We start from the raw sequence: 19,113 nt of genomic DNA on the forward strand, positions 1-19,113 counted from the left end.
TATTCTACGACCTCCAAGAACTTCCGAGAATTCAGGCATGAAAATCTACGACCGTAATCAATTAATTGTTGCATTATTATTGATGCGGTATAACATCCTACAGGTCCATGGAGCATAGTTCTGAAGAGAAGTAATTTTCAAGGATATTCTAGGGTATCCAAGAACTTCCGCGAGTAGTGGCCTTAAGATCTACAGCGTAATCGATGGATTGTTGTTACATTACTGATACGGTGTAACATCCTAAATGTCCATAGAGCATAGTTCTGAAGATATGTTGTTTTCAAGGATATTCTAGGGCATCCAATAACTTCCGCGAATAAAGGCCTTAAGATCTACTAGCGTAATCGATGGATTGTAGTCACATTATTGATACGGTGTAATATCCTACAGGTCCATGGGGCATAGTTCTAAAGAGAAGTAATTTTCGATGATGCCCTAGCACATCCAAGAACTTCCGCGAGTAGTGGCATTAAGATCTACAGCGTAATCGATGGATTGTTGTTACATTACTGATACGGTGTAACATCCAACATGTCCATGGATTGATTGATTGATTTGTCTTTATGAAAGAGACTTTCAGCCCTTGGCTGGTTCGCCATGTCCATGGAGCATAGTTCTGAAGAGATGTTGTGTTCAAGGATATAATAGGGCATCCAAAAACTTTTGCGAATAGAGGCCTTATGATCTACAAGCGTATCGATGGATTGTAGTCACATTACTGATACGGTGTAACATTCTACAGGCCCATGGAGCATAGCTCTGAAGAGATGTTGTTTTCAAGGTTATTCTAGGGCATCCACGAAGTTATTTTCAAAGATTTTCTAGGTAATCCAAGATTTTTCGCGAGTAAAGGTCTTAAGATCAATAAGCATAATCAATGGACTTTTGATGCATTACTGATGCGGTGCAACGTCCTCCAGGTCCATAGAAGACAGTTGAAAAGACACGGACACGTTTAATGCTTCCAGTGAAGTATTTGCTCTTTGAAGGAAGCACGACACTAGACAACGGACTAGCATGCAACGCCCAGTGGCACAGCCAAAAAATTTTCCTGCCAGCTGCGGCGGGAATCGAACCCACGCTCCTTAGCACGATGCGACTACAGGCTTGGTGACCTTAGCCTTAGTTATTTTTCAATCACGGATTATCACTACACGATATGCAGGCATTGGGATTAAAATTTCAAACATTTGCATTATGGTAAACAATTGGACCGCAATTCCAGATGAAGTATTGTAACAATTCATTTGGAGATTTCTTTTGCGGGAAACGTTATTTTCGGGCAAGTGATTTTTTTTCGGGCGAAAGAAATTCGAGCGTTTATTATTCAGGTATTTGGAATTCAGACGAATGGCATTCGAGTTTTGTTTCCAAAGCATCTCACTTTTGGAGTATAATGAGGTACTTATTGAGTATGTATAATCGATAAAACTAACTTATCAGTCAGCAACATTTATGTTTTGTAGTGACCAAACCCAAACAGAAATTACCCAATCATCTGTCTTTTGAATTCTTTACCAATGCGAGAACTCAAAAATAAGTACGAAGTTGACCAAAGTTCATAGCTATCGCAGTCGCAGTTGACAACCGGTAAACCTCAAGGATGTTGCACCGCATCAGTAATGAAACAACAATTCATCGATTACGCTTAGAGATCCTATTAGGGGCCCATATAGCCGAGGCGGTAAACGCACGGGTATTCAGCATGACCATGCTGAGGGTGACGGGTCCGATTCCCGGTCGGTCCAGGATCTTTTCGTAAAGGAAATTTCCTTGACTTCCTTCGGCATAGAGTATCTTCGTGCCTGCCACACGATATACACATGCAAAATGGGCATTGGCAGAGGAAGCTCTCAGTTAAAAACTGTGGAAGTGCTCATTGAACACTAAGCTGAGAAGCAGGCTTTGTTCCAGTGAGGACGTTACGCCAAAGAAAAGAAGAAGAAGAAGAGAGCTTAGAGATTCTGAACGTTATTTCACGGAAGTTCTTGGGAAACATAGAAAATCTTTGGAAATTAGTTCGTTACACAACAATTCTCCATGGATTTGTAGGATGTTGCACAGCATCAATAATATAATGAAAATCCATATATTGCCCTTGAAGATCTTAAGGCCTCTACTCGCGGAAGTTCTTGGAGGACTTAAATTATCTTTGGAGATTTGTTCTCTTCAGCTCAATGTTCCATGGTCTTGTATGATCTTGCACCGTATAAGTAGTGTAACAACAATCCATTGTGGTTTTACTCATGGAAGTTCTTGGAGTACCTAGAAGATGTTTGGCAATTATTTCTCAACAGAACTATGCTCCCTGGACCTTTAGCACGCTATACTATATCAGTAATGTGACAACAAACCATTGATAACGCTTGTAGATCTTCAGGTCTATACTCGCGGAAGTCCTTGGGAACTTCCATTGATTGCACGTATAAATCTTAAGGCCTTTACTTGCGGAAGTTCTTGAAGGTCCTAGATCATCCTTGGAAATTATTTCTCTACAGAAATATGCTTCCTGGGCCTGTATGGCGCTACACTGTATTAGTAATGTGACAACAAACCATTGATAACGCGTGTAGATATTCAGGTCTTTACTCATGGAAGTTCTTGGAAGCCCTAGATTATCTTTGGAAATTATTTCTCTACAGAACTATGCTCCCTGGACCTGTAGGACGCTACACTATATCAGTAATGTTGCAACACACCATTGATAGCGTTTGTAGATAGAACAGAAGCAGCTGTGGACGATATTATTGAAATTGTGGAAGAAGAAGATATCTAAGAAGAGGAAGCGACAGTAGCTGAGAAGACTATTGATTCAGGAGAAGAGGAACTGATGGAAGGAGCCGTTAGTGAAACCACAACCGAATTAGACAAGGAGGTTCGACGGAAGAAAGGTATGGAAGAGCTAGGAAAATTTGCCAAGGCAATCCAGGAGGCAATTGCGAACCCGCGGGCATTTCAGCGACGTGCCCAATATGCGGCATCCCGGTCAAGTTCTGGTTCCGGTTCAGCCCCCAAGAAGAAATGTGCGCGCAAGACATACTATTAGCGTTTTTTGATTGTATTTAGAATAACAAATAGTTAATTTTGATTCTCGGCTCGATAGAGTTTTTCATTAAACAAGTGAGCCTTTAAATAAACGAAATAGAAAAAAAAAACGTTTGTAGATCTTAAGGCCACTATTCGCGGAAGTTCTTGGAGGTCCTAGATCACTTTTGGAAATTATTTCTCCAAAGAACTACTCCCTGGACCTGTAAGATGCTACACTGTATCAGTAATGAGACAATAAACCATTGATAACGCTTGTAGATATTGAGGTCTTTACTCATGGAAGTTCTTGGAAGACCTAGAACATCTGTGGAAATTAGTTCTTTACAGAAAAATGGTTCATGGACCTGTAGCATGTAACAACGTTTTAGAAATGTAACAACCATCCACTGATTACGCTTGTAGATCTTAAGGCCTTTACTCGCAGAAGTTCTTGGAGCTCCTAGATCATCTTTGGAAATTATTTCTCTATAGAACTTTGCTCCCTGGACCTGTAGGACGCTACACTATATCAGTAATGTGGCAACACACCATTGATAACGTTTGTAGATCTTAAGGCCTTTACTTGCGGAAGTTCTTGGAGGTCCTAGATCATCTTTGGAAATTATGTCTCTACAGAACTAGGCTCCCTGGACCCATCGGACGCTACACTGTATCAGTAATGTGACAATAAACCATCGATAACGCTTGTAGATATTCAGGTCTTTAAACATGGAAATTCTTGGAGGACCTAGAGTATCTGCCGAAATTAGTTTCTTACAGAAAAAAATTCATGAACCTGTAGCATGTGACAACGTATTATAAATGTAACAACATTCCATTGATTACGCTTGTAGATCTTAAGGCCTTGACTCATGGAAGTTCTTGGAAGTCCTAGATCACCTTTGGAAACTATTTTTCTGCAGAACTATGCTCCCTAGACCTGTAGGACACTACACTGTATCAGTAATGTGACGACAAACTATTGATAACGCTTGTAGATCTTCAGGTCTTTACTCATAGGACCTAGAACATCTATGAAAATTAGTTCCTTAAAGAAAAATTGTTCATTGACCTGTATGTTACAACGCATTAGAAACGTAACAACAATTCATTGAGTACGCTTGTAGATTTTCAGGCCTTAACTAGCGGAAGTTCATGGAAGACCTAGCATATCTTTAGAAATTAATACTCTTCAGTACAATGTTCAATGGACCTCTGGAATGTTACAACGCATCGGTAATGTAGCAAGAAACCATTGGCTATGTTTGTAGATCTTCTGGCCTTTACTCGCGGAAGTTCTCGGAGATCAAAATTGGAGGTCATGTTTGAAAATTATTTATTTACAGAACAATGCTCCGTAGACCTGTAGGATGTTGAACAGTATCAGTGATGTAACAACAACCAATCGATTGCGCTCGTAGATATTAAAGCCTTTACTCGCGAAAGTTCCTGGGTGTCCTGGAACACCTTTCTCTACACCACCTTGCTCCGTGGACCTGTAACACCCCAAAATATCCGTTGCGATCTTCCTTGGTAATAATATGCACTCTGCTCCCCATAACACATCCCTTGTCCCCTTGATTCAACCCTTACTACTACCACCCCCCCCCCCCCCCCCCCCGCTTTCCTTATCAACTCTCTAAAACAAACCTCGAATGTCTGGAAGTGAGGACATTTCAAATATTTTCAGATTTCCCCCTCAGTTTTTACACGGATTCGCGAATTAGCACGGTATTTTTTTACACGGTTTCTCAAATTAACACGGTTTTTTTCTACACGGTTTCGCGAATTACCACGGTTTTTTACACGGTTTCGCGAATTAACACGGTTTTTTCTACACGGTTTTTTTTACACGGGACGTATCCCCCGTGTAAAAAAAGACCTTAGTGTAATCGATAACTAATTAATGGGGCGTCCGATTTGAATATGGTCTTCGGGAAAGTTGTAGCTGATTAAGTAGCCTAGGAGTATCAAAGGTCAATTAAAACTCTTGAGCTCTTGAGTAAATGCTGCGGTCAATTGTATGAAAATCAACGTTTTCCCATAGTAATTCCCATACAAACTTTAAAGGGCTTTTGCACTCTTAATTTTCAACCAAATCAGCTCAATTTTTGGGAGAAGGCATACAATCTGGTTACGAATCAAATAAGCGGTGTGGAGCAAACACATTTTTTAAACCACGCTAACATCTGTATGTACCCGTACGTATAAATATACTTAATACCGATAAATATCTAGATTGAGTTTTAATATGGGCGAAAGTAACATGAGAGAGTTCTCTTCATCGACTCTCTCTTCGCGATTTATGACCAAAAAGTGCAACCATACTTGCATCTTGTCACTTTAATTTGAAGAAGAGAGAGTCGATGAAGAGAACTCTCTCGTGTTACTTTCGCCCTTATTTAAACTCAATCTAGATATTGTCGTCGCGGTTGAAGGCATGGTACACACATTACGTAACGCTAAAATCAGCGATTTCAGACTCCCCCTCCCCCATGTAACGCTTTTTGTATGAAAACCAAAAATATTTTGTATGACTCGTAACGCTAAGCTAGACTCCCCCTCTCTCCCTATAGCCACAGAGAACAGACGTTTAAGCTCGAACAAAAATACGTCGAAATCGTGTGTAAAGGATTTAAGTGTACCTCAACGCCACCAACGGAGACTGCCCCACATATAAAGTCGATTTGACCCCACGATGGCAGTGTTCATCGTTAAAATACACTAGCCCACAAAGCGACACGAGCGCCAAACAGCCAAACACGGCGAGCACTGGAAACAAATATGACAACACAACAATGCAAGTGGTGGGATGTTAGCGCCGCGCAACGGGAGCATAACCACATACTTTGAAATGACCGTTACAAAGTTTTACACAAGGCAGAAAGTGAAGATAGACGTCTGTTCTCTGGGCTATAGCGTTATGTAATTTGTGTACGATGCCAAACCCGAAGTTTCCCCACACGCGACAATCGAGTTTTCTCCCAATCCCTACCTGAAACCACAGAGAACAGACGAACATGCTCGAACAAAATTTCTTGAAAATCTTGTGTAAAGAAAACAACAAGCTCAGTAGCGGCATCGACGGTGACTTTCCCACCTAAAAACGCGTTTCGACATCATGATGGCGCTTACGAAAGAAATATTTCACTAGCTCACCTTTAAATTTTCCTACTCAGAAACTGTGCTGTATTTGGTCAAATAACAAGATGTTTATGATTATTTCACTAGTTCAACAACTAAATTTGGACGACCCATTGATAATTTGTTTCATCGCTTTCAATTAGAAATGAGTTGAACAACAATACAATTAATGTTTTCCAAGTAAATCTTACACATTCTCTCGGTGGAACTATATTGGGGTGCACACTTGGCAACACTAGCGCCAAAAGGTAAAACAACGGTAAATTTATACCTCTTTTCGAAATGTGACAGCACCGCGTAATGGCCACATTCCCAGTTATTTCAAAACAACCGTTGCAATGCTTTACACAACCGCACTGCATGAGCTTGGACGTCTGTTCTCTGTGCTGAAACCTAACGTCGGACGTAGTGCGCATGGCAGCGGATCTGGCCCTCTATCCAGCGCACGTCCCAAGGCACGGTTTGGGAGAAAATCGATTTTCGCGTGTCAAAAATTCCATGTATTCGGCACATGTCAACATTTCATCATTGTTACGTTCCATACTCCATAGTGTTCAACGGAATCAAAATCACGTTAAACCTTGCCTACAACTTTTCGGACAAAAATGCCGTGCATTCAGCTTCAATCATCGGATGGCGAAATTTTCGACGTCGAGGTTGGGATCGCCAAGTGTTCGCTCACCATCAAAACAATGATGGAAAATCGGGGCCTAGAGGATGGCGGTGGTGAAGTGATACCCCTGTCCAATGTGGACTCCAGCATTCTACGGAAAATCCTGCAATGGGCCAACTATCACAAGGATGATCCAACGGAGGAAGATTGTGACGGGGAACCGAACGACAGACGCACCGACAACATCTGCTACTGGGACAGGAAGTTCATGGAAGTCGATCAGCAAACATTGTTCAAGCTGATGCAGGCCGTACACTATTTGAATATCAGAGGACTGGTGGTGTTGACGTGTAAAACTGTTGCCAACATGATGAAGGGAAAGACCCAGGATCAGGTGAGGGGAATGTTCAACATCACGAATGATTTAACTACGAAACAGCAGGACCAAATTCGCAGGCAACATGAATGGTACCAGGAATATGAAAGTGATTCGGATTAGTAAATAAAGTAAATGTTAATTTTGTCCACATATTCAACATTGACAGTTTTGAATCTGTTTATCTTGGTGTCCCTTTACATTTTTTGTTAAAGTAATGGAGCAACAAATTCCATTCCGCATTTCGCCAAAAATTATATCTAGGAATTCTGTCACAACTGTTCCATTTTTTTACAGACCACAATGACCTGTTCCATTTTTTTACATTTAGAAGAAATGCTTCTTATAATTTCTTCTGGAGTTTTTACTAACAACATTTTGCCAATTAGGGTATTGACTTCCTTATTAAGCATGTGGCTTCTATTTTCATCCTACGAAAAACAAAGGATTGAAGCGCTGTTTGTTTTTGTGGTAATGAGATTCGTGTTATATTTGTCAGTTGTATGTCTATTATCTGTGACGCATTAGTCGTCTATTTGTCTATGTCATATTGATGATGCTCATAATAAAAAGTAATAGCAAAATGTACAGAATGTGTTACTTTTTTTTGGTTATTGAAATATCACAAATTGGCAACGAGGTTGGGATTCTTCATCCGTAGTTGTGTGAAATAGTGTTTAGTGTTGTTAATGTTTACTGGGAAGTGCAAAATCGTGGTCACCAGGACGTTCGTCAGGTAAATATAAAAGTGTTTTTGCTTGAGCTGCAGCTAGAGCTTGTAGGATTAAAAACTGATGAGTATTGAGAATTCACCAGGGAATTCACATATTGCTATCATTGCGGCCCCTAGATCACGGCACTACCATTGCCATCTGATATCGCTGAAAAGGTCAAATAAATGCGTATCTCCTTTGTAGATGTAATCGAGAAATTCAGGTGAAAACATGCACCTTCACCACAGAGAACAGACGAACATGCTCGAACAAAATTTCTTGAAAATCTTGTGTAAAGAAAACAACAAGCTCAGTAGCGGCATCGACGGTGACTTTCCCACCTAAAAACGCGTTTCGACATCATGATGGCGCTTACGAAAGAAATATTTCACTAGCTCACCTTTAAATTTTCCTACTCAGAAACTGTGCTGTATTTGGTCAAATAACAAGATGTTTATGATTATTTCACTAGTTCAACAACTAAATTTGGACGACCCATTGATAATTTGTTTCATCGCTTTCAATTAGAAATGAGTTGAACAACAATACAATTAATGTTTTCCAAGTAAATCTTACACATTCTCTCGGTGGAACTATATTGGGGTGCACACTTGGCAACACTAGCGCCAAAAGGTAAAACAACGGTAAATTTATACCTCTTTTCGAAATGTGACAGCACCGCGTAATGACCACATTCCCAGTTATTTCAAAACAACCGTTGCAATGCTTTACACAACCGCACTGCATGAGCTTGGACGTCTGTTCTCTGTGCCTTCACGTAAAATATTAGTTACACCTCGGTTTACGCTTTTAAATCGAGTTACACATCCTTATGCAGTCAATAACCTGTTGCTGACCAACAACGCCAGTACGTAAATCCATCAAAATTACGTTATTATCAAAATATTATTGTTCATAATCTACATACATAACAAGTAAATATACAGTACAGTAAGTGTTAGGAAAATGTTACATAGTACTTTCTATGAGTTGTTTGATATAGGAAAATAAGAAATTTGTTATTACAGTGAGTCCATGCTGAGGGTTTCGGGTTAGATTCCCGGTCGATCCAGAAACCTTCCCTAGTGCAAGGTTTATGCGACTTCCTTGTCAATGGAATGTCTTCGTGTCTGCTACACGATGTAAATAACACAGTCAATAACTACTGTGAGTACTAGTAGAGGGCTGGGCTTAGAAGTGAACTTTGTCTCAGCTGGGACGTTATGCTGAGAAGAAGAAGGTCGAGAAGAATGTTAATCAAAAAAAGAAGAAGAGGAAGGAATAATAGAAAAGAAGGAAAAGTAGAACAATGAAAAGTAGATGGAGAAGAAAAGTAGAAGAAGAAGGGAAAGAAGAGAAGAACTGTGCTTGAACGAATCGAAGTGTACACCTGGTTTGAAATTGAAAAGGAGCTTACATAGAGGTAAGTCATGTTTCTTTCATTAATTTTCGTAAATTAATCACTTACAGATGTGGGAGTCCAACCACCGCGACGGTCGATATCATCAACGCACGCAGTTGACAATAGGTTCAACCATCCCATCAGATTCGTTGTCTGATGAGTTGCAATGCAATCTACATGTGAGTTGATGGCACGATGAAGGGTGTTCTCTATTTGGCAGGAGTATCGGTTGCAATACGTCTGTTTGTCTGTGTTTAAAGCATTAAAAAGCAGCAGAAGTCAATGAAGTTATTTCCGAAACAAATTTGGGTGATGATTTTGTTTGCGGTTTTCTGTGAGAAAGTGAAGGAGGGAAAATGTTTTGCTTTTTTTTTCACTGATACGCCCGTAGGAAAACCCTGTACCTGTAGGAAGAAAGAGTGTTTCCCGACTCACCAACCTTCGTAGTCGCGAATAGTAAATCATATGCACCCTTTGAATCACTTTCGCCAAAGTAACTGTTGGAGCGAAAATTTAATGTTTGTTCGATTATGCTCCACTATGCCATGTCCATTATGCTCCGGTATCCTCCATATCGTGGGTATCGTTTTAGAGGTATCAATGTACAAAAGTGGGCCCTAGGTATGTTATGCTATGTGTAGGTATCGCGAATGTCATGTTATGTTATACCTGTACGTTTGTAATAAAATATACCTAATACCGATAAATAACAAGTGGCACTTCGAAATTTCATCATTGTTACGTTCCAAACTCCATAGTGTTCAACTGAATCAAATTCAAGTGAAATCTTCCTTTCAACTACTCGGACAAAAATGCCGTGCATTCAGCTTCAATCATCGGATGGAGAAATTTTCGACGTCGAGGTTGAGATCGCCAAGTGTTCGTTCACCATCAAAACAATGATGGAAGATCTGGGCCTAGAGGATGGCTGTAGAGAAGTGATACCCCTGTTCGATGTGGACTCCATCATTCTACGGAAAATCCTGCAATGGGCCAACTATCATAAGGACGAACTACAGTCGAATCCCGGAGATGGCAAACCAATCGACAGGCGCAACATCTGTGAATGGGACAAGGAGTTCATGACAGTCGACAATCAAACGCTGTTCGGGCTGATAAAGGCCGCGAACTATTTGGACATCCGAGGACTGGTGGCGTTGACGTGTAAGACTGTTGCCAACAAGGTTGACGACATGATCCCTTTCCCTTGAAAGACAGGATCAGATCAGGAAAACGTTCAATATTCAGAATGATGTAACTCCGGAACAAGAGAATCAAATTCGCCAGGAGAACGAGTGGTGCGAGGAAATTGAAATTGATGCTGATTAAAAATAAAAATTTTGATATTACCCACGCATGATATTTCTCTATCGATGATCACAGCTTCACCCTCATTTTTTAATATTTTCACCTACACTGAAGTTTTTTTTTACGCGTAAAAAAACGCGTTATTTCAAAAAACGTCGTGAAAATAGTCAAGTCATGGTACACGGAACCAGAAATCAACCCAAATATAAGTTATTTTCACTCATATCGGCTCTTCCGTGCGAGAACCCAAATTTGGCTATACCGCGTTAAAGCTCTGAGTGGGTAGTTTCCGTTTGATCCCGGCAGAAAATTGCAACCCATCGCAAAGTTCTTTCTACCTAGCGTCGACTTTCGAAGTACCCTAGTGGGTTGAAATAAACCCACTTTTGAGTAAACGGCAAAAACCCAAATTTGGCTTCTCGCACGGACATTATCGGCTAGGTAGCTGCTTCTCGCTTTGTTTTTGACAACATTGCGAGCGGGAGAGCGAGAAAACAACCCACTGCTGGGTAAAAAGTTCAAGCGGTTTACTTAATTTTGCGTTCTTTTAACGTATTTTTTAGGTAATCTGTTTTTTTCGTGTAGATGTGAACCTGACTATTTTACGCGTGTTTTTGAAAAAAAAAAACAGATTAACTCACCTAGTGGTGCCTTTCTCGTCGAATCATGGGGAGCATCCATTGATTACGTAACGTTAAAATTGACATTTTTCGACCCCCCCTCCCCTTCCGTAACGCTTTTTTGAATGAAAACTCGAAAATCGTTGTATGAGCCGTAACGCTCGACCATAGTCCCCCCTCCTCCCCCTAGAGGTTTACGTAATTTGTGGACAGCGCCTCATGACCTTTCCGTCGACGCAATCAATCTTGCCTTGGAGCCAGTGATCAGCCCGTCATCCACGAATTTGTACGACTTATATTTGACAATTTCTGGTGGTACACCCAGAACCGGTTCCCGAACATTTACAGTGCCTGCCAAAAAATGACCATTGGTTCCATTTCATACAAAATGGCCATGTTTGAGGATATGGTACTCGATTTAGCAGAAATTTTGGCTGACGACATGGATTTACGGGAATTTTGATTTGTAATTGATCGAGTTTTGTACAAGGTTCATTTTTTTTTTCATTTGACCAATTCCGGCGTTAAAACGTAATTTGAGGCTATTTTCTCGAAAACCGTTCATCAGGTTATCAAAAAAGCCGTGATTTGACGTGTCTCATGCTTGAATTTGATTCCCATCTGCATTTGACCACTTCCGGATGGACACCCGGAACCAATTCCGGGACACTACTAGTTTTCCCAAATGTCATCTAAAATTTATTTTTCTTGTTAACCGCTCATCAGGCTACCTAAACAGCCATTTGATGTGACGCGAATATTGGTTTTGTTTCACTTTCGGCGAGACACCCGGAACCGGTTCCAGAACACTACTGGTTCAGATATAGTCTGAGACAATTTTCCTGCACACCCTTCATCAGGTTATCGGAGAAGCTGTAACAAGTGTCAGTGTAACGTCCAGTATTGATGAGATTTGTCGCGTGTAGTATTCGTCGTATTTTGTATAAAAAAGAAAACGTTTGTAGTTAGGTTAAGTGTAACGTCCCAAAAGTCCACGAACGCAGCCATCACTGCACTGCCCCATGTAAGGACGACGGTAGTTCCGCTAGTCACCACCAGGCTGCACAGGACTGCACGAATGGGCGGCTATGGGGGTGGCGAAATGGGCGGCCATGGGAGGCAAACTGGGTGGCCATCATGAGGAGGATGTACGGCCGGCCAATGGCCAAAGGTTCGGGGTCAACGAGTTCGAAACCAACAGATCATTAGCCTGGTGATGTGCAGAGCCAACAGTCGATGTTTTGAAAAGTTGTTAGAAGCAAAAGTTTTTTTTGGAGAAAACTATAGGGTAAAAGCTCCCTTAGTGGAGGTAGTACCAATAGTGGTGGTAGTGGCAATTTAGCCCTATTCCGATCAAAAAGCTTGAGAATGATATTTTTAATAAATGCATCATACCTAATTGATAACATTAATTCAGTTTTGTGTTCAGGATTTGCCGAAAAACCTTTTTTAAACAATTCTGGAGCTCGATTTGAATAGGTCGTATGTACATTTATCGATATAACATTCGAACAGTTTATTTTAGTTATTGTAGCAATATGGAAGATATTTTGGAGACTTTAAATGATGGAACGGAAAGCCTGTTTTGTGATGATTCTGCTGTATGTATCAACTTTGTTCAATTTGAACGGTTTTTGCTATAATAAGCGAATCCAACTGATCGAATTTTTAATCGACAAAAGCACATACGACCTTTTCAAATCGAGCTCCAGAATTGTTTTCCTTATTTTTTTTGCTTCCTTGCACCTATAGTGGTGGTAGTGTTGCTATAGTGGTGGGTCCCATAAGAATTCAATGGGATGCGCCACTATAGGAACCAATGTTAAATTTTACCTCCATTATAGGAACCGTGTACCTATAGTTGGTGCAAGTGATTTATTTGCAAAAACTGAAATAAATAATAGTTTTTACATTTTTCCTAGCAAATTCAAGTGGAATACTACCGATTAACGCTTTCAGACTTTTTATTTTGTGGTATTATCAATTTTATTCAATTCTGGAGCTCGATTTGAATAGGTCGTATGTGCTTTTGTCGATATAAAATTCGATCAGTTTATTTTAGTCATTGTAGCAATATGGCAGATATTTTGAAAACTTTTAATGATGGAACAGAAAGCCTGTTTTGTGAGGATTCTGCTGTATGTATAAACTTTGCTCAATTTCAACGGTTTTCGCTATAATAAGCGAATCCAACTGATCGAATTTTTAATCGACAAAAGCACATACGACCTATTCAAATCGAGCTCTAGATTTGGCCACTTCGTGGAACACTTACAGATAGCACAGATAACAGATGTTTATGGTAGTACAAATTTTTCACAGAATCCTGTGTAAATGTTCAAAACGATATACGTTGGCTCACTACCGCCATCTACTCAACTTATTGCGACATTACATCGAACTTGAATGCAAGAATAGTTCAAAGTTCCAGTTTCATTCAAGACCGAATACAATCTTGAGTGTAAAATTGCGTAATGCATGCAATCTTGAAAGCGATCACTGACTATCGATCACTGCGCCATCTCTAAATGATTGCCACATGAGTCTCAGCTGCTCGTTACATACAGAATGGCTGTTGAGCATTTTTTCACACATTGCCAATATAAGCATAAACGTCTGTTATCTGTGCAGATAGTTACCGATGATCTCTCATCGTTGGCTTGGGACAACTGTGAATAATCGTTATTTTTATCAGTATTTAATGCGTTTTCGCTTTAAAGACGTGAATTACTATTTAATTTAACTGTATTCATGACGTTGCAGGTTGTGTAGCCACAATAAAAAAGAATTATGACAATAAAATATTATTACCGAATGCATTGCTTTCATTAGCGTCATCGAGCATCTTTCTCTCTTGATTGCGCTCTCGTTTCGAACCGCACCCTTAAATGAAACAACACAGCGCACGAGTAACTTTCACGCAGCGAGCAAAAAGACAAAAGAATTTTCACGCAGATTTGTGTAACATCGGACCAGCACATTTTTTGTGTTGATCCGGTGTTACACAAATCAGGCCAAACATGTCTAAAGGTCCAATCTGCAGAAGAGAGGCTCTCTTTGGTTTCTCTCTCTTTCGTTAATATCTCAGCTATTTATTTGTATTTTGATTGCCTCCCTGATTTGAACGATGGTAAAAACAATCGTCTTGTGATTTGTACTGCAAAAATAGTTGAAAAGTGTACCATTATATTGCAATAATTGAAAGAGAAAGTAAACAAAGAGAGCCTCTCAAATGCAGATAGGACCTATTGAAATGTTTGGCCTGAAATCTGCGTGAAAATTCTTTTGTCTTTTCGGTCGCTGCGTGAAAGTTACTCGTTGCGCTGTGTACATCGAGTTCTGCGTGCGGACAAGAGAATGAACAGCATGTTGAGGAGCGTTCCCGAGCATGTCGGTGCACGAAATGTTACATTCGCGAATGTATCACTTGCTGAGTATGGACCATTCAGTGGTTCGCGATAAAAATCCACACACAAGGTCCACCGCACTATTGCTCCAGTTAGCACAGTAAGGGCAAATACTGTGGAGGTTGCCCTGGTACTCCACAGGCTCCATTTGCGATTAGGTTTTTATAAGACCCCCCAAACCATTCATTCAACGCGATCGCTATGAACATGTGAATATACATGAGTTGTCTATGTAGGAGTGGAGGGATAAAGTGTACAATGTAGGAGGAAAGCGACGGGCCACGGATTGAACCCAGGACCTTCTGCATACGAATCAAAAGCGATAGTTACTATAGACCACCAAGCTCGTCGTCTTCATTGGCTTCCGCTGCCTTTCATATACGTTAAACATAATGTCCGAAGTAGTGCGCTGTGTAGTACATCTGATTATGTACTACTCTTGACGTAATGTTTAAAGCATTAAAAAGCAGCAGAAGTCAATGAAGTTATTTCCGAAACAAATTTAGGTGATGATTTTGTTTGCGGTTTTTTGTAAGAAAGTGAAGGAGGGAAAATGTTTTGCTTTTTTCACTCATTCGCCCGTAGAAAACCCTGTAGGAAGAAAGAGTGTTTCCCGACTCATCAACCTTCGTAGTCGCGAATAGTAAATCATATGCACCCTTTGAATCACTTTCGCCAAAGTAACTGTTGGAGCGAAAATTTAATGTTTGTTCGATTATGCTCCATTATGCTCCGGTATCCTCCGTATCGTGGGTATCGTTTTAGAGGTACATTTCAATGTACAAAAGCGGACCCTAGGTATGTTATGCTATGTGTAGGTATCGCAAATGTCATGTTATGTTATACCTGTACGTTTGTAAGAAAATATGCCTAATACCGACAAATAACAAGTGGCACTTCGACATTTCATCATTGTTACGTTTCATACTCCATAGTGTTCAACTGAATCAAATAGGGTACTGCAAGCACCTGATCTAACCTCACTTTGTCTGACAGTTCAGCGAGCTTGTTTACAAGGTGTTAGAATTTTTAACGAGCGGCGAAAATTAAATTTACGTTTTCCATCCCGAAACCATTACGGTACGGAAATATCATTATATTCAACTTTACTAGTACAAAACGAATCGTCTAATTACCGTTCTACTGAAATTACATCGAAAAACAGTTTTGCCGGATCTCCGCCAGAGACTAAGTCCATGTAAACAAGCTCGCTAAACTGTCAGTGCACGGCTTCGTGACGTCATCTTGCAGTATCCTATTTACGATAAACCGTGCCTTCAACTCAATTCGGACAAAAATGCCGTGCATTCAGCTTCAATCATCAGAAGGGGAAATTTTCGACGTTGAGGTTGAGATCGCCAAGTGTTCATTCACCATCAAAACGATGAAGTCTGGGCCTAGAGGATGGCTGTGGAGAAGTGATACCACTGACCAACGTGGACTCCAACATTCTACGGAAAATCCTACAATGGGCCAACTATTATAAGGACGAACTACAGGCGAATCCCGAAGATGGGAAAGCCGTCGACAGGCGCACCGATAACATCTGCGAATGGGACAAGGAGTTCATGACAGTCGACAATCAAACGCTGTTCGGGCTGATAAAGGCCGCGAACTATTTGGACATCAGAAGACTGGTGGCGTTGACATGTAAGACTGTTGCCAACATGATCAAGGGAAAGACGGAGAATGAGATTAGGAAAACGTTCAATATCCAGAATGATCTAACTCCGGAACAGGAGGAACAAATTCGCAAGGAGAACGAGTGGTGCGAGGAAGTTGAAATAGTTGATTAAAATAAAAATGTTGTTTCTACCCACATATGTTATTTCTTAATCGATGATCACAGCCTTACCCTCAAAACCGACAAAATGGTCACTACACTGCTTTGCATCTGATCCCAAATGGACAGACTTATTAGAATCCCAAAATGGCCGCCACAATGTCCAACTTTGGTACCTGCTCACGATTTTGAGCGCACAAATCTCTTCGTAAACAAAACCAGTGCACTTGATCTTCTTATTTTAAGCATATTACAAGTGAGCAAGAACAGAATAATAAAATGCACTGTTGTTTGAAGCTTGCTTCTTGAGATTTGTGCGTCTGAAGTTCCGATGCACTGTTTAAGCGGGATTTCAAGACGTTTGTCCTTAAAGATCGAGCATCTTTTTCACCCCCTCGATCACTCATTTCTCAGCACGGGTCGCTTGACACCTTGAATTGGGGTTAGTAGTCCTATTCTTAGCCGGCGACTACGCGGCTGACTCGGTAGCAGGAGGAGGGGGGGGGGGGGGGGGGGTGCGTCAGGCCCAGGACTATCGTCCCTGCTGCCCCTAACATGAAAACGGTGTAATGGGTCGGAGATGTAGTCCTGTATCCTTCGTTGGCTCTTGAAAGTAGTCCCTACCCTAACCCCACGATACCTGAGGCTCCCGGCTAAATGGCAATGAGCAGATTACCCCCATGCTGTATTTTTATTGCACCTTCCCCACAAATAATATGAAGGGTGTTAACAGTTTCAAAATGTATGAAGTTTCAAAATAAACCTAATTTTCTTTGATTTATTGTAATTTTTCGAATTATTGAAAAAACAATCTTAAAGAAGTTCCTAAAAGCTTGAAATCTGAAGAATTTTATGATATGCTCAGTTCAAAATCGACGATTTCGTCGCTAACCATTTGGTCACTTACACCCCTTTGCATCTGGGTTCCTCATTTAACAGATTAGGTACCTATTCAATTGGTTCCGCCTGTCTGTCGCCGGTTAGTAACTTTTGCTATTATTGCCGGCTCCTTTTGTGTTCGAGTGCTCCATTTACGCTAAGTCGGTTTCGAGACTTGGCTTATCCACTTCGTTTGTTAGGTATATCTACTGCTAGGCTCTCGAGGAATGGTAAGCCTCACGTGCGTGACTCTACTAGGTAAATATTACCTGCGAAGTGGTATGAATTCTTGAAATATAGTGACGAGAAACTAAGCCAACGAGAGTGCAGTGTAGTAACCAGATTCTATGCCTTCTCCAAAAATTTGAGCTCATTTAGTTAAAAATTGAGACTGCACAAGCCATACAAAGTTTCTATGAGAATCATTATGGGGAGACGATATTTTTCATTTCATCGACCATAGCATTTCCCCAAGTGCCCTAGAGGATTAGTTGACCATTGATACTCCTAGGCTACTCTATCAGCTACAACTTTGCCGAAGACCGCATTCAAATCGGCCGCCATATTAATTAGTTACCGATTTTTATCCAGAATCGAAATCTTTACTCATGATGGTTACACTAATCGGTGGGCATCACTGTGTTTTGCAGTGAAACATAGTAGCCATGATTTCAGTGTGCTATATCTTTGGCGCCACGGTGTACAGAAGAGAAGGTGATATATTCCCGAAATCTGACAGTTTTTTGATGACGTAATTCAAATCGTTCATAGGTGATCTAGTACTCCACACCAATTTATCAACGTGAAAGACGATAAGAACGATGAACGACATCACATGTTTACATCCAAAATAGATGTTTACATAGGTTACTAGCCTGCCTTGTGATTTTTATGCCGTGCTTTGGCGCCATATGCAGCAATGTTGCCTGCTGGGGGTGCTGGAGGGTCATTGCTAAAGTTTGTCCAGTTAGATACAAATCGATAACTAATTAATGAGGGGTCCGATTTGAATGCGGTCTTCGGCAAAGTTGTAGCTGATAGTGTAGCCTAGAAGTACCAAGGGTCAACTAATCCTCTAGGACACTTGGGGAAATGCTATGGTCGATTGAATGACAAACATCGTTTTCCCATAGTAATTCCCATACAAATTTTGAAGGGCTTGTGCAGTCTCAATTTTCAACCAAATGAGCTCAAATTTTGGGAGAAGCCGCAGAATCTGGTTACAAATCGAATAAGCGGTGTGGAGCAAAAACGATTTTTTGAAACACGCTAATGGGCACAGGGATGGCATGTCACGCAGAAATTGTGCCCATTTACGCTCATCTTTCACTGAACTTCTCAGTTTCATTTTTCTTACAAAAGAGAGAGAGCAAAAACGCACAATAAAATGTACATAATTTCTCTCACGCAGAGTTTTTGTGCGGGTGATTAGAGTGCTGCGTGAGAGCAATGAGAGACCGCAGATCATAATCCCAGTGCGCAATTTCTGCGCGCACGCAGAAAAAAACAGAACTCAGTGCATACGCAGTGTGTTCAAAGGGATCAGTGTTGTTTGAGCATTTGGTGAACCGAAAGCATGCCAGTGAGTCCAAAACCCGCTAAGCGGTATCAAATCCTGTGATATCAGAGACAAGCAGACATCTTAAGCTGGTCCAGAACTTACAGTTGATGGATATTTTGGTTCCAAATTCCACCAAAAGGCTGTGCTAGTGAGCTAACAAATTTTGTTTTTCAAATATATCAGGAAAATTTGCAAAAAAAAGCAACGAAATTTCAATCTCATATATCTCATGATCCTGATTACTTAGAGAGTTGGTGTCTTCGGCAAAGTTGTTTGGCTG

The 19,113-nt window shown here is 40.7% G+C and overlaps 1 protein-coding gene and 2 pseudogenes across 1 annotated transcript; all 3 read left to right on the forward strand.

Moving 5' to 3' along the window:
* Window positions 1–6,571: 6,571 nt before the first annotated feature.
* Window positions 6,572–8,106, forward strand: LOC109427285 (S-phase kinase-associated protein 1-like). Its single transcript, XM_062860596.1, has one exon. The coding sequence runs from the start codon at window positions 6,777–6,779 to the stop codon at window positions 7,281–7,283; it is 507 nt and encodes a 168-aa protein (XP_062716580.1). The 5' UTR covers window positions 6,572–6,776; the 3' UTR covers window positions 7,284–8,106.
* A 1,772-nt stretch (window positions 8,107–9,878) lies between these two features.
* LOC109427286 (S-phase kinase-associated protein 1-like) lies at window positions 9,879–10,604 on the forward strand (annotated as a pseudogene).
* Window positions 10,605–15,907: 5,303 nt separating this feature from the next.
* Window positions 15,908–16,484, forward strand: LOC109427287 (S-phase kinase-associated protein 1-like; annotated as a pseudogene).
* Window positions 16,485–19,113: the final 2,629 nt, after the last annotated feature.

Source organism: Aedes albopictus, chromosome 3 (genome assembly GCF_035046485.1).
Source record: "Aedes albopictus strain Foshan chromosome 3, AalbF5, whole genome shotgun sequence".
Taxonomy (NCBI): domain Eukaryota; kingdom Metazoa; phylum Arthropoda; class Insecta; order Diptera; family Culicidae; genus Aedes; species Aedes albopictus.